General features: G+C 40.0%; 1 protein-coding gene across 1 annotated transcript in view; it reads left to right on the forward strand.

The window, feature by feature from the left end:
* The window catches only part of SPG11 (SPG11 vesicle trafficking associated, spatacsin), a 112,292-nt gene that overhangs the window by 33,163 nt on the left and 64,723 nt on the right, over positions 1-14,406 (forward strand). The window contains exons 13-17 of the mRNA XM_070423533.1: positions 83-210; positions 529-704; positions 1,403-1,616; positions 7,151-7,354; positions 13,623-13,729. Of these exons, the coding sequence (XP_070279634.1) occupies positions 83-210; positions 529-704; positions 1,403-1,616; positions 7,151-7,354; positions 13,623-13,729 (829 nt within the window). The remainder of the gene's footprint in view (positions 1-82; positions 211-528; positions 705-1,402; positions 1,617-7,150; positions 7,355-13,622; positions 13,730-14,406) is intronic.

A 14,406-nucleotide genomic window follows, 5' to 3' on the forward strand; every position in this document is an offset into this window, starting at 1 on the left:
CTTAGGTGGCATGTAATTTCATGACATTTGTTTTGCAATGTACTTGATGTTTGTGAGGTCACTGCTTTACTTTTTATTCAAGGTTGAAATTTTAAAAGAAAAAAATTCTTTTTCTGAAAAAGAGAAAAGAACTATAGACTTCGTCCATCAAGTTGAGAAGTTTTATTCAGAACATTTGCAAGAAAATATGCAGATCCAGTCCTTTCCCAGGTAGTCTCATTAGCCCCCTTTTGGTAATATGGGAAGAATATTTTAGATCGTGTTTAGTTTTTAATTGTTAGTGAGCACAGATTTCTTCAGTGGAACTGAGCTTATATTCCCTATGAAGGTAAAACTTGTCCAGAAGAGACTCAGGTATTTCCTGTTCTTTCAATATGCACATAATCAGATACATATTTTTAAGATAATAAATATAACATTATGAGTATTAAAGTATGTGTTCCCCAAAAGAACGGTAGTTTTTGAGCAGATAAAGAGAAATGATGCTTTTTCCTTCAAAATTAAAAAAAAACTATATCACTGTTTCAGGTATTGGATAATGGAGCAAGACTTTTTCAAGCACAGGTCTGTTTTGGACTCATTCCTGAAATATGATCATAAAGATAAGCTTAATAAACAGAACCACAGAATTGCATTAAATTGGGCTCAGTGGTGGAACCAACTAACACAAGAATCTATCCTCCTTCCCAGGATAAATCCAGAAGGCAAGTGTGAGAAAGCCTGAAATCTGAACATATTGAATGAGTATTAAATTAAGCTGTAGTATATTTTGGTGTCTCTCCATTTTAGAATTCCTTTTGGGGGAAAAAATTCAGTTGCTTTAAAATGCAAGTCAGTAAGACTTCTTATCTCAAGGTTTCTGTAAGGGACTTGTAATAGTGAAAGAAAAAAGTTGTATGTTTCAGTAAATTGAGACTTTAAGGCTGAGTTCTCTTATTTGCCTCAAAGTGACATTCTTTATTTTTCCCAATAGTCTTTGAGTTTCTCGTGTAAACTAAAGATCTATATTAGTTGGGGTTCCAGGGAATAACTAACAATGGTAAACAGTGGTGATTCAGAGGGTGTCAAATTCATGTTTATTATTATAGCCAAAGTTTTCATTTACATTAAGAAAAAGAAAAGGGGGAAAGAGACCTGAAAAGATAAATGAAACAGACAGCTAATTCCCAAGTTTTACTTAACAACGGTACTAATAAGCAACATTTTGCTCTTCCTCCAGCTGAATACTGATTATAAAATGAACAGCAACATAAAAGAGGAAAATAGTAGAATAAAAGGGCCTGAATATTCATATATAAAATTTTGTCCATTTTGTCATATTTACTCAGTTGATTAGTGTTGAGTTTTGTGTCAATAATCATAACTCATTGCTATTTTAAAATGTATTTTGTTCTTAATGTAGAATATAAATCATATTCCCCTGAAGCCCTCTGGAGATACCTCACAGCTCGCCATGATTGGCTAAGCATTACCTCGTGGATTGGAGAATTTCAAACCCAGAATAGTTATTCTTCACTTCAGCAGAACAAATGGCCTCCTCTGACTATTGATATTATTGATCAGAGTACTTGCTGCAACAACAACATGAGGAATAAAATTTTAGATGAGCTGGCCAGGTACTATAACTGTGGGGAAGAGTAATAAGAAATAATTCTGTAATGTTTCCTTTGCAGTGCCATGAATTCAATGGAACATTGTTTCATAGTATTTTAAAATTGAAAGGGCATTATTGAGGTTTTAAAATCACATGTTTTTAGCATTATAGTGACTAAGCTCTCAAATTCTATATTTGCTTTGGTGTGGAAATGGTAAGCTGTCAGTGGGGCTACAGGGACCAAGTGCAAGAGCTTAGTATCCTGTAATGTCTCCCACTCTTCTCACTGAAGCCATATGCTATGTATGGTCTTGAACGAAAGAGGATTACTCAAGTAAGAAATTAGTGAGGGGAAGGGACTTCTGAAGTGGTAAGGAAAGACTTTAAACTTTAATTTCTAAAAATAATTCTCTTAGATCAAACCATGTGAACTTGCCATTTGTGTGGGTCAAAAATGGATGAATAATCAGCTATTTCATATTGTTCAACCTAATCTATCTTCCTAAGCCAGTAATCGGCAAACCGCGGCTTGCGAGCCACATGCGGCTCTTTGGTCCCTTGAGTGTGGCTCTTCCACAAAATATCGACTTCTGCACATGGGCCACGAAGTTTCAGTCGCACTGTACGTGTGCACCCGCACGTGGTATTTTGTGGAAGAGCCACACTCCAGGGGCCAAAGAGCCGCATGTGGCTCGAAAGCCTCGGTTTGCCGACCACTGTCCTAAGCTATCAAAATAATATATGGAGACTTAAATGTGTTAATTTTTTAAGTTTCTTAAACTTACTTCCCATATATTACTTTATTTTATAGTTATACTTATTGGGGAAGTATAGCTGTATTATTTACCCAACTTAAAGTTGTGGAATCCAGAGAAGTTAAGAGCTTTGCCCAATCCAGTACTTACAGGCTTTAATTTGTTTTTTACCCCTGTCTTTGTAGTCATTCTTCTTCCCATTGCATTAAATTCTCCTATTAAAAGTAAGTTTAATATAACTTGTATGCTTAGTAATTATTTTGGTTAATATTTGATTAAATAGCTAATATATGTATGATTTAACATGAATTATGATAATGAACTATTGAGATCTACTACATTAACAGATTAAGGGAAAAAATACCACCCTGATAGATACACAAAAGCATTTGATAAAATTCAACATCTATTTATGATAAAAGCCATTAGCAAACTAAGAATAGATGCAATTCCCTTAACTTGAAAAGGGTGTCTAAAAAACAATCTTCTAGCCCTAGCCGGTTTGGCTTAGTGCAGCCGTGGGCAAACTACGGCCCGCGGGCCGGATCCGGCCCGTTTGAAATGAACAAAACTAAAAAAAAAAAGGACCGTACCCTTTTATGTAATGATGTTTACTTTGAATTTATATTAGTTCACACAAACACTCCATCTATGCTTTTGTTCCGGCCCTCCGGTCCAGTTTAAGAACCCATTGTGGCCCTCGAGTCAAAAAGTTTGCCCACCCCTGGCTTAGTGGATAGAGCATCAGCGTCTACTGAAGGGTCCCAGGTTCGGTTCCAGTAAAGGACACATACCTCAGTTGCAGGCTCCTCCCTGGCCTAGGCCCTGGGGTGGGGGGTGGCGGGGGGAGGTTGGGAGAGGGCCTGGTCAGAGCCCTGGTCGGGGTTCATGCAGGAGGCAACCAATATTTCTGTCTTTTCCTCTCTCTTCCACTCTCTAAAAAAAAAATCAATGGAGTCCTGGCCAGTTTGGCTCAGTGGATAGAGTGTCGGCCTGCAGACTGAGGGAGTCCCAGGTTCGATTCTGGTCAAGGGCATGTACCTTGGTTGCAGGCACATTCCCAGTAGGGGGTGTGCAGGAGGCAGCTGGTTGATGTTTCTCTCTCACCGATGTTTCTAACTCTCTATCCCTCTCCCTTTCTCTCTGCAAAAAATCAATAAAAATATATTTTTAAAAAATCAATGGAAAAATACCCTCAGGTGAGGATTGAAAAAATAAAAACAGTCTTCTAGCTAACATTATACTTAATGGTGAAAGTCACAAGCATTCTCTTAGATTTGGAATAAGATAAGCCTGTTATCAATTCTTCTCAAAATAATCTTTAGATATAGATCAATCTCAATAAAAATCCCAGCAGAATTTCTTCTGGATTGTGATAAGCTGATTATAAATATTAATATAGAAATGCCAAGGGTCAAGAATAGCCTTAAAAAAGAACTTGCCCTTGAGAGATTAAAACTTATTCTAAAGCTATAGCAATTAAGACATTGGGAGTGTTAATGGAGGGATAGACAAATATACCAGTAGAACAGAAGAGTGAGCATAGAAACAGACTTATATATGTTCACTTTATATATGACAAAGGGAACACCACAGAACAGTGGGGAATGAATAGTCTTTTCACCAAATGGGCCTGGGGTGACTGGAAGATAGTTTTATGGGGGAAAGTTAAATTGAACCCTCTGCCTATATCATGCATAAAGTCAATTCCAGGTAGATTTTTAAACTTAAATATCAAATGTAAAACTATAAAGCTTTTAGAAGATACAGAAGAATATGTTCATGACCGTGGGAGTAGTATATGCTTTCTAAAAGGCCTGAAGGGGCAAAGGAAGAGAACAATTAGTGAGATCAAGAGAGCTGCCTGGCAGGAATTGGGTCTCTTAGAGGAGAGTGTCAGCCAACCTGCACAGTGTCAGTCACCCAGCACAGAGAGAGCTAAGGCATCCCCACCCCGTCTTTTTCTGACTCTTATCTCCTGGTAGGAGTCTCCCTTAGGGCAAACCAAAACAGAAGCCTGAGGGCACTGGAGTCTTCTTGAGCAACCGATACAGGTGAGCTTTCAAGGACACAGAGCAGGAGAAGAGTAGAGCTTGGATCTGAAGGGGAAGATACCCCACAATTAGGCATTTCATAAAGAGGAAGCAAAAATAGCCAATAAACATGTAAAAAGGTGCTCTTCCTCATTTATAGTCATGGGAACATGAATTTATTTTACAAAAAAATCTAGGAACAACTGCAGTGACCATCAAAGGTAGAGTAGATAAATAAAATCCTATATAATAAAAGCCTAGTATGCTAAGTGTCCAGGCAGCCAGTCGGGTGTTCAACCAATCAAAGCGTAATATGCTAATGATATGCTAAGGCCACTCAACCGCTCACTATGACGTGCACTGACCACCAGGGGGCAGACAGTCGACCTGTCGACCAGTCACTATGATGTGCACTGATCACCAGGGGGCAGACGCTCTGACTGGTAGGTGAGATTGCTGCTGGGGTCTGGCCCATTGGGACTGAGTGAGATGCGCCAGACATGCCCTGGAGCCCTCCTGTGGTCCCTCCCTGACTGGCCAACCTCCCATGTCCCTCCCTGCCCCAATCATGCACCGGTGGGGTCCCTCAGCCTGGCCTGTGCCCTCTTGCAATCCGGGACTCCTTGGGGGATGTTGGAGAGCCAGTTTTGGCCCAACAGTGGAATGACCGGTTGCTATGATGCACACAGACAGTCAACGCAGGAGCTTCCCCCGGTGGTCAGTGTGCTCCTACAGGCTCACAGATGGTGTATGCAGCAGCGGTGGTGGGAGCCTCTCCTGTCTCAGCAGCAGTTGGACATCCCCTGAGGGCTCCTGGACTGCGAGAGGGCACAGGCCAGGCTGAGGGACAAACCCCCCCCCCCCCCCCCCCCCCCGCCGCCAGTGCATGAATTTCGTGCACCGGGCCTCTAGTGTATTATAATCATACAGTGTAATATATAACAAGACTAACAAACTGTAGCCACAGGTATCAACATAGTTATATTTCATAATGTAGAGCAGAAGAATGTTCCATAATGTACCAGAATGTGTTTGTTTTGTTTGTTTTTTAATCCTCACCTGAGGACATGCTTAGAGAAAGGAGGGGAGAGAGAAACATTGATGTGAAAGAGAAACATCGACTGGTTGCCTTCCATACATGCCCCCAACCAGGGATCAAACCCACAACCAAGGTATGTGTCCTAACCGGGAATTGAACTGGCAACCTTTTGGTGCACAGGACAATACTCAACTAACTGAGCCATGCAAACCTTGCAAATGTTTTATTTCTAAATAAAGTTTAAAATAGGCAAAACCAAACCATATATTATTTGAGATTACATATATGAATGCTAAAACTATGACTAAAACTAAGGGAATAGTTATCACAAAAGTCAAGGTAGCAAAGGAGATGCAGTGGAGAAGGTGCTATAATCTGGGTGGTGGTTACATGGTTTTTCTTTTTTTTTTTTTTTTACTTCTATTTATGATAAAAGCCATTAGCTTTTACCTTTGGTTTTTATCTTTTTAAAACCTCTTGGTTTTTATCTTTAAAAAATATATATATATGTATATGTATATATATATATATATATATATATATATATATATACATATACATATATGTATATATTTTTAATTGATTTCATAGAGGGAGAGAAACATCAATGATGAGAGAGAATCATTGATTGGCTACCTCCTGCACACCCCCTACTGGGGACTGAGCCTGCAATCCAGGCATAAGCCCTTGACCAGAATTGAACCCGGGACCTTTCAGTCCGCAGGCCGCTCTAGCCACTGAACCAAACTGGCTAGGGCAACATGGTATTTCTTTAAACTCCATATAATATATATATATATATATATATATATATATATATATATATTAATATGTTTGCATTGGTTTTAGAGAAAGAGGAAGGAAGAGGGACAGAGAGGTGGAAATGTCGATTGGCTACCTCCTACATGCCCCCTCCCGGGATGGAGTCCACAGCCTGGGCATGTGCCCTGACCGGGAGTTGAACCATGACCTCCTGGTTCATAGGTTGACGCTCAACCACTGAGCCACACCGGCTGGGTCATATAATATATTTTCTGTATTCCTTTATATGGTGTATATGATGTTTTTAATAGTAAATTTGTAAAAAGTAATATTTCAATGCAAATTTCTACTGTTTGGTAGTTGGTTTATTTAAATTAGTCTGCTTCAGTTTCTCCATCATTTTGTTTGTATATTTTGGTGAATTTCTCAGTGCTTAAAACATCTAGCTTCAAAAGCTAACCACTGTTGCATACTGGATTGTATAGTTCCAGCCAAAACCAAAAAAAAATGTAGATAGCTTAGTTTAGGTTTTTGAAATATTTAAGATAACTCAAGACTGTCATTACCACCTTTAAATACTAAGTGATTCAGAAACCTTTGTTGGAAACCAGCAAAATATGACTCATAATGTACTTATAGAGTAAAAATTGGCAGTCTTAATTTTTAAATACTTTTTTAAAAAAATAATACAATAAGTCCTTACTTAACGTTGTCGATAGGTTTTGTGACTTTAAGTGAAACGACGTATAATAAAACAGTTTTACCACAGACTACTTGATAAAAACAAGAGTTAAGTTACATTGGCATTTCATCAATATTATAAGTTATGACAAAATGGCATTGAGAGAAACAAAAGAACATTATGTGAGGAACTTCTGTAGCTGAGACTTAAATTCATGGAAGTGGTTTGGTGTGCTCTGAATCTAGCAACTTCTTAAATTTTCCATCTCTTAAACCTGCCCTTTAGGAATGGGATTTTTCTTAGATCTGAACTAGAAGACTTTGAACTCTTCCTCCTAAGACTGAACCGTATTGGGGGTGTGATGCAAGATACCCTCCCTGTTCACAACTACAAGTCCAAAGAAGGTTGGGATTTCCATTCTCACTTCATTCTTTATTGTTTGGAACACAGTCTGCAGTATCTTCTTTATGTCTATCTCGACTGTTACAAGTAAGTACTGAGAGTGATTTGTCCTTGAGCAGGTCTTCATGTTTCCTTTTCCACTTATACTTGTATGTGACAAGAACAAAATATTGAGCATTCACTGGAGGAATACTGATCTTCCTGAAGTAGTTCCCTCACTGCAGCACTTGGTACATCTTTTAGTTTCATGCTACATTCAACTAAATGCTTACCATGTGTTTTGTTTTTTGGTGATGTTAAATCTGTAAGCTCTCTGTTAACCTTTTAAATAATTAGAGATTAGAATGAAGTGAAAGAAATGCTTTAAAAGTTAAAAAGAGAGGACATCCTATTGGGGATACAAGGCATCTATGCTCTGTTAGGTAAGAAAACAAATTCCATTGCTGATTCTTGGTGGAAAATCCCTATGCCACAAGCCAGATGCAATCATAGAGTGCACATCCGGCCACTGGAGGTGAGAAGAGTGGACAATGTGGGAGAAAGAAAAGAATCTGCCATAGAAGAAATGATCTCCTGGAGATACTTGGTCAACCGTAATCTAGTCTTTGGGCATAACACCATCCTCTACAAAGTCTCCCTAATGCCAAGGAAGAGCCCAGAAGTTACGGTTGTAAAATTTGGAGGACCCTCCTTAGGTACAGACGAATCTTCCCCCATCAAATCTCCCACCTCCCGAGGGCAAGAAGACCAGCAAGTAGGGCCATGACTTGTTTTGACAACATCAAAGTATTGAGAGAGACCAAGATGGCGGCGTAGGTAAACACCGGAGACCGCTGCCGCAAACAACCATTTCAAAAATACAACTAAAAGACGGAACGGACATCACCCAGAACCACAGGAAAGCTGGCTGAAGAGAGACTCTACAACTAGAAGGAAAGAGAACAGCAAACCGAGGCTCAGAGGCGGCGCAGTGTGGAAAATACAAAGGTACCGAGGTGTGCGTGCAAAGCGGGCTGGTGGCTGAGGGCGCGGTTGTCGTTTTCAGTCGGGAGGGAGTCTCAGACTCTGGGCTCCAGATCCGGGCGAGTCTCTAGGGACTCAGACTCAAATGGGAGAAGCGGGATTATCCGGCATCAGTTGGAACCTGAGGGCAGCTTTCTCTCCGAGGTTTGCAGCGGCTGCCGGGGTTCTGAGAAGCAGAGCCTCTGGGAACGGGACTGAGAGCGGCCATAACTGCTCCCTCTGCCCGCCCTGTGGATCCCGCCCCGCCCAAACCCTGCGCACAGCCATTTGCCGATCGCCTCAGGCAAAGGCTGGATTAGCGCCTCCCCAGAAGGCAGACGTTTTCCACACAGCTGTTTCCTGCAGCCAGTCGGCCTGGTGGTCAAATCCCTCTAGTGTTAACTACAACAATTAAGGCTTGGCTAGAACAAGACTGCGCACAAAGACCACAAGGGGGTGCACCAAGAAAGCATAAAAGATGCGGAGACAAAAAAACATGACAGAAATGGAGGATATGGAGCTAAGAATCGCAATTTTGAGGGCTTGCCATAAATTTGTGCAGAGCCTCACGAAAACTAATGAGACCCTCGATGCTACGATAAAGAAATTAGAAAGTAAGCATACACGGACTGAAATAAAGAATATTATACCCAATAGCAGACCAGAGGAGCACAAGAATCAAACCAAAGATTTGACAAAAAACACCCAACTGGAAAAGCAAAATGAAAAACGAATCCGAAAGTGTGAAGATAGTGTAAGGAGCCTCTGGGACAGTTTCAAGCGTACCAACATCAGAATAATAGGGGTGCCAGAAGATGAAAGACAGCAAGATACTGAAAACCTATTTCAAGAAATAATGGCAGAAAACTTCCCCCACCTGGTGAAAGAAATGGACTTACAGGTCCAAGAAGCGCAGAGAACCCCAAACAAAAGGAATCCAAAGAGGACCACACCAAGACACATCATCATTAAAATGCCAAGAGCAAAAGACAAAGAGAGAATCTTAAAAGCAGCAAGAGAAAGAGACTCAATTACCTACAAGGGAATACCCATACGACTGTCAGCTGATTTCTCAACAGAAACTTTGCAGGCCAGAAGGGAATGGCAAGAAATATTCAAAGTGCTGAATACCAAGAACCTACAACCAAGATTACTTTATCCAGCAAAGCTATCATTCAGAACTGAAGGTCAGATAAAGAGCTTCACAGACAAGGAAAAGCTAAAGGAGTTCATCACCACTAAACCAGTATTATACGAAATACTGAAAGGTATCCTTTAAGAAGAGGAAGAAGAAAAAGGTAAAGATACAAATTGTGAACAACAAACATGCATCTATCAACAAGTGAATCTAAGAATCAAGTGAATAAATAGTCTGATGTACAGAATGAACTGGTGATTATAATGAATCAGGGACATAGAAAGGGAATGGACTGACTATTTTTGGGGGGGTAAGGGGAATGGGAGATTCGGGAAGAGACTGGACAAAAATCGTGCACCTATGGATGAGGACAGTGGGTGGGGAGTGAGGGCGGAGGGTGGGGCGGGAACTGGAAGGAGGGGAGTTATGGGGGGGGGGGGAAGAGGAACAAATGTAATCTGAACAATAAAAATTTAATTTAAAAAAAAAAAAAGTTAAAAAGAGAGGAAGAGACTAAAGGTTAACTTGGGAATTCTTTGATACGTTCATTACCAGGCAAATGTTAAACAACTTTGAATTCATAGCCACTGCAGGTTAGATATGTTCTAAAATTTACATTTGGATGGATGGGTGGGTGGATTGATCAATAGATATACAGACATGCACCAACATATACCTACTTAAGATTAACTTGCAGAATCATATCTGTGGCCAGTGTTCATTGCTATTGGGTCAGTAATAATAATAGTAGTAATCTCTAATATATGAATGCTTACAACGTTCTTGGCACTTAGATTATCTTACTAATCTTCACAAAAACCTTATGAATGGTTACTTTTTGACAGATGAGGAAACTGAAGCTTCAAGTGAGATTAAGTGTCCCACTATGGCACACACCTAGTAAATGGCAAAGTCAGATTTAACTCTACTTATGTTTGATTCTAGAGCCCACTTTCAGTATGCTAATGAGAACATTTAAATGTGTGTAGTAAAAGCTAGAAATTCAAACGGGTATATTTCTGGTTCATATCATTGAGGCTTAATTACACACAGAGATGTTTTTCCCAAAGCTACTGGCAAGAGATGATTTAAAAGCCATATTTTCAAAGGACCTATTCTGAGCCTTAACTCCTTAGTCCTAGCTTCTCTGTAGTTCTGTAAAGGGTTTTAAAAACCTCTTAAGTTTGAAAATGTTAGAGAGTTTTTATTGTAAAAACTAGTAGCCCAGTGCACGAAATTCGTGCACATTGAAAGGGAATTAATTAGAGGAATGTAATTTGGACTCACTAATATCAATAATATGTGAGCATGAGGCAGTCCGTGTTTCTGAAATTCAATGACATGAATTTTAACTATTACTTTGCCAAATAAATGGAATTTACAGATATCATTTAAAAGAGCATTCAGCTTAATATTAAAAACTCTGGCTACCAAGTCAGGTCTGTTTTCAACTTTTTGCCAGCGTTGTAAATTGTTTGCATTATCTGCCCATTTGGGGTTGCATGTCATGGTTATGAATAAATTGGGCTTGCCATATTTACATGGTTATGAATAAATTGGGCTCGTTACAATTGCCACAGCATCCTGATATCACTGCTGCATATTTCTGGGACTACCCTCAGAAGATGGAAGTATTATCATTTTACCAATCGGCACATTGTCCTTTTCAGATCTAGATTTGAGATAATCCGTCAAACCACTATATTTTTCAATTCTCAACTTAGATTTGTTTGCTTTGATGAAATTTATCCGATTGGCCTCCATTTTTTAATACGAATCCACGATAAACTGTTGAGTTAATTTTCCTGCATTTAAAATAGGATTGAACGTGTCCTGCACAGAGAGATGAAATCCATAATACTGCATTTGTGTGACTTGTGTCCTTACATTTTGTCTAGTATTATTGTCGATTACACTGTTGCCTCTGAGTCTTAATGCAATATCTGTTCCCTAGCCTTGTTCATCATGTGGAAAAAGAATAAGATATGTCATTGCATCTAATGTAGGAAACAGGATATTGATTTGTTTCATTTTAGTGGCATTTGGATTATTGGGATCTGGTTTACAATGAATGAGCAAGTCCCTTTCAAAAGGAGGTTCTCCATCTTCGTTTCTGAATATGACAGCAACCTCAGTTACACGGGGAGAATTATATCTACCTGGGTCACTGTTGCAATCGTATTTAATCGCCATTGTTACTTCTGTGGGAGCAATACCTTTTGCTGCTGCTTCAGATTGGGCTTCCTTTTCTACCTCATGTAGCATCTTGTATGATTTTGTTAATTCATTTATTTCATGCATGAGGTTGTTGATGTTGATCATGAGTCTTTCTGAGCAGCCCTGGTTTTCTGGCATTGCTAATCTTTTACTTGTAGCTTCGGCTGTATCCAAAATATAGAGTTGAGCAAACTTCCGAGAAACACCACCCGAAGGATGTAAAGTTCCAGTACGGTGATAAACTTGTCTGTGTATTCTAAAACAGTATGGCCATATCCTGATGGCGATGCAATATTTGCACCCATGGAAGCAAAAGCAGAAGAACTATTTATGGAACAAATATTTTCCATGAAATTTTTACTGTCAGAATCTTCGTTTGTCATTAATCTTTTTAAATATGCCAGGTAATCTGGAAAATGTATATCATTTGGACAGACTTTCCCTTTGCTACAACATCGAGTAAATTTCCCATCGGATGGTTTTTCATCCGAGAAACTGAGTAATAGGCAAAATTCACATTGAACAGTCATTCCACCACAACTATGTTCGAGGATTGCATCGTCATGTACTCCATTTTCGCTGAGAAGGCAGTTCCTACCAGTATTGGTAGGACTTGTTGATGACTGTTCTCTCAACATATTCTGTCGTCGCCACCACCTTCTTTCAACTTCAAAGGCACGTTGGTCTTTAGACATTTTCTGTTGATAACGCTGGTGTTTTTCGGCATCAGAGCGACGTTTTTCCAGTAGCAGGTGTTCAGATACATCTTGTTGCAGGCGCCGCCTTCTTTCAAGGTCAGACGCATGCTGCTCTGCAGACACTTTCTGTCGATAACGCCGGCATCTTTTGGCTGCAAAGCTATGTTATAGCAACAGTTGTTCTTTAGACATAGTCCCACCTCTCTACTGTCATGGTCTGAGATGCAGGTGAATGAGAGTCCTGGCTATCAGGCCGCTGAGAGCTATCTGACCAATGGCTGATTCTGGCTGATTCTGTGGGAGTAGGACTTCCTCCTCCCTGCTGTCAGTTTCCACAGCTGTGATGAGGAAGCTGGGGTGACAGAGGGAGCTGTGCCCTCCAAGCCGCCCTCTCTCTTGCTCTGCTCTATGTCCAGCGGTCTCCTGCTCTGCCAAGTCCTCCAAATCTCCCGCTCTCTGCTGGCAAGGTCCTGGGAGCCCGTGGGCGTGGCTAGGCGCAGGTGGCCATGGCTCCCCAACTGGCAAAAGTCCTGGGAGCCCACAGGCGTGGCTACGGCCTCGCCTCCCGGGGCCGGTGAAAGTCCCGGGAGCCAGCAGCCACAGTCACCATCGCCTCCTGGGGCGCTTGACACCTGCGTATGCAAATTAGCCACCATCTTTGTCAGATAATTTGCATAGTCACTCGGATTGGCTTGTGGGTGTGGCTTCAGCATAGCAGAGGGATGGCTAATTTGCATGTTTCTCTTTTATTATATAGGATAATAAAATACAAAGTATTTTTTAAAAAATATATTTTATTGATTTTTTACAGAGAGGAAGGGAGAGAGAGAGAGAGTTAGAAACATCGATGAGAGAGAAACATCGATCAGCTGCCTCCTGCACATCTCCCACTGGGGATGTGCCCGCAACCCAGGTACATGCCCTTGACCGGAATCGAACCTGGGACCTTTCAGCCCACAGGCTGACGCTCTATCCACTGAGCCAAACCGGTTTCGGCAAAATACAAAGTATTTTAAAGTACAAGTTATCTGTTAATCTTATACAAAGCTGGTAATATTGTATTATGGTAGTAAACACAGTTTAAATATTATTATTTCTGTCTCTAAAATTTTCCTCTATTTCCAGATCATAAGAAATATGTAAAACACAACACAAATGGGAGTACATATATTATATTTACTTTTTAATTCTGAGATTCTTTTTTTTAAAGCTAGTTATTACCTGAGCAAACATGGTTGTAATTATCTGTCTTATCTTGCATGTTAATCAGAGAATTTGTTTTCTTTTGTTTTATATACAGGCTTAGTCCTCCAAATTGTTCCTTTTTGGGAAAAAAAGAATTACATGAAACTCACCCTTGGTTTGAATTTTTAGTTCAGTGTCGAGAAGTTTCTAGTAACTTAACAGGTATGGGTACTGTATTAAATACAAAAATTTCTTTGAATAAGTAACTGGTCTATTGAGTGGCATTTAACTTGTGAACTTTTTTAAATAAATCATTTGGCTGTAGACAAATATCTGGCTATAATCTAGTCTCAAGCTTTGTTTAAGAAGCAGAAGATCAAAACTGTTAACCTCTCCCGAGCCAAGAAAAACCAGGCAGAGCAGACAGTATATAGTTGTTTTCTTTTCCTCTCATTCTCCTGCTCTATTTTCTTTGGCTATCTCTCTTCCTACCAGTTTATTATAGGCTGAATTCCTGCTCTCCGGCAAATTGGCACCCTTTTCCAATGAAGAAGTGGTCTGTCTCTTAGGAAGGAACTCCAGATGGAGTGAAAAGATAGGCACAGTATGTGTGGGCTTGCGTCTTCTGTGGCAGAGCTGCTGACAGAGAACATTGCTCTAATTATAATCAGATAGAACCGCCCTGTGAGCCCTGAGGGTATTATTCCAGGGAAAGGGCAAGGAATGTCAACAGCCAGTCTTTCACTTTTATGTAATGTCCGGTTTCTTTCCAAATGAAGAATTTTTTCCTAATGTGTTCTTTTGTTTTGTTTTGTTTGTTATTTTTGGTGCTGATTACAAAGTAATATATGTTCATTGTAAAAAAATAAATAATTGGAAGCCACAGAAACTATTGAGAA

The sequence above is a fragment of the Myotis yumanensis genome, unplaced genomic scaffold (assembly GCF_028538775.1).
Source record: "Myotis yumanensis isolate MYYU_CA2020_CCGP unplaced genomic scaffold, mMyoYum1.0.hap1 SCAF_1, whole genome shotgun sequence".
In the NCBI taxonomy this organism is placed as follows: Eukaryota; Metazoa; Chordata; class Mammalia; order Chiroptera; family Vespertilionidae; genus Myotis; species Myotis yumanensis.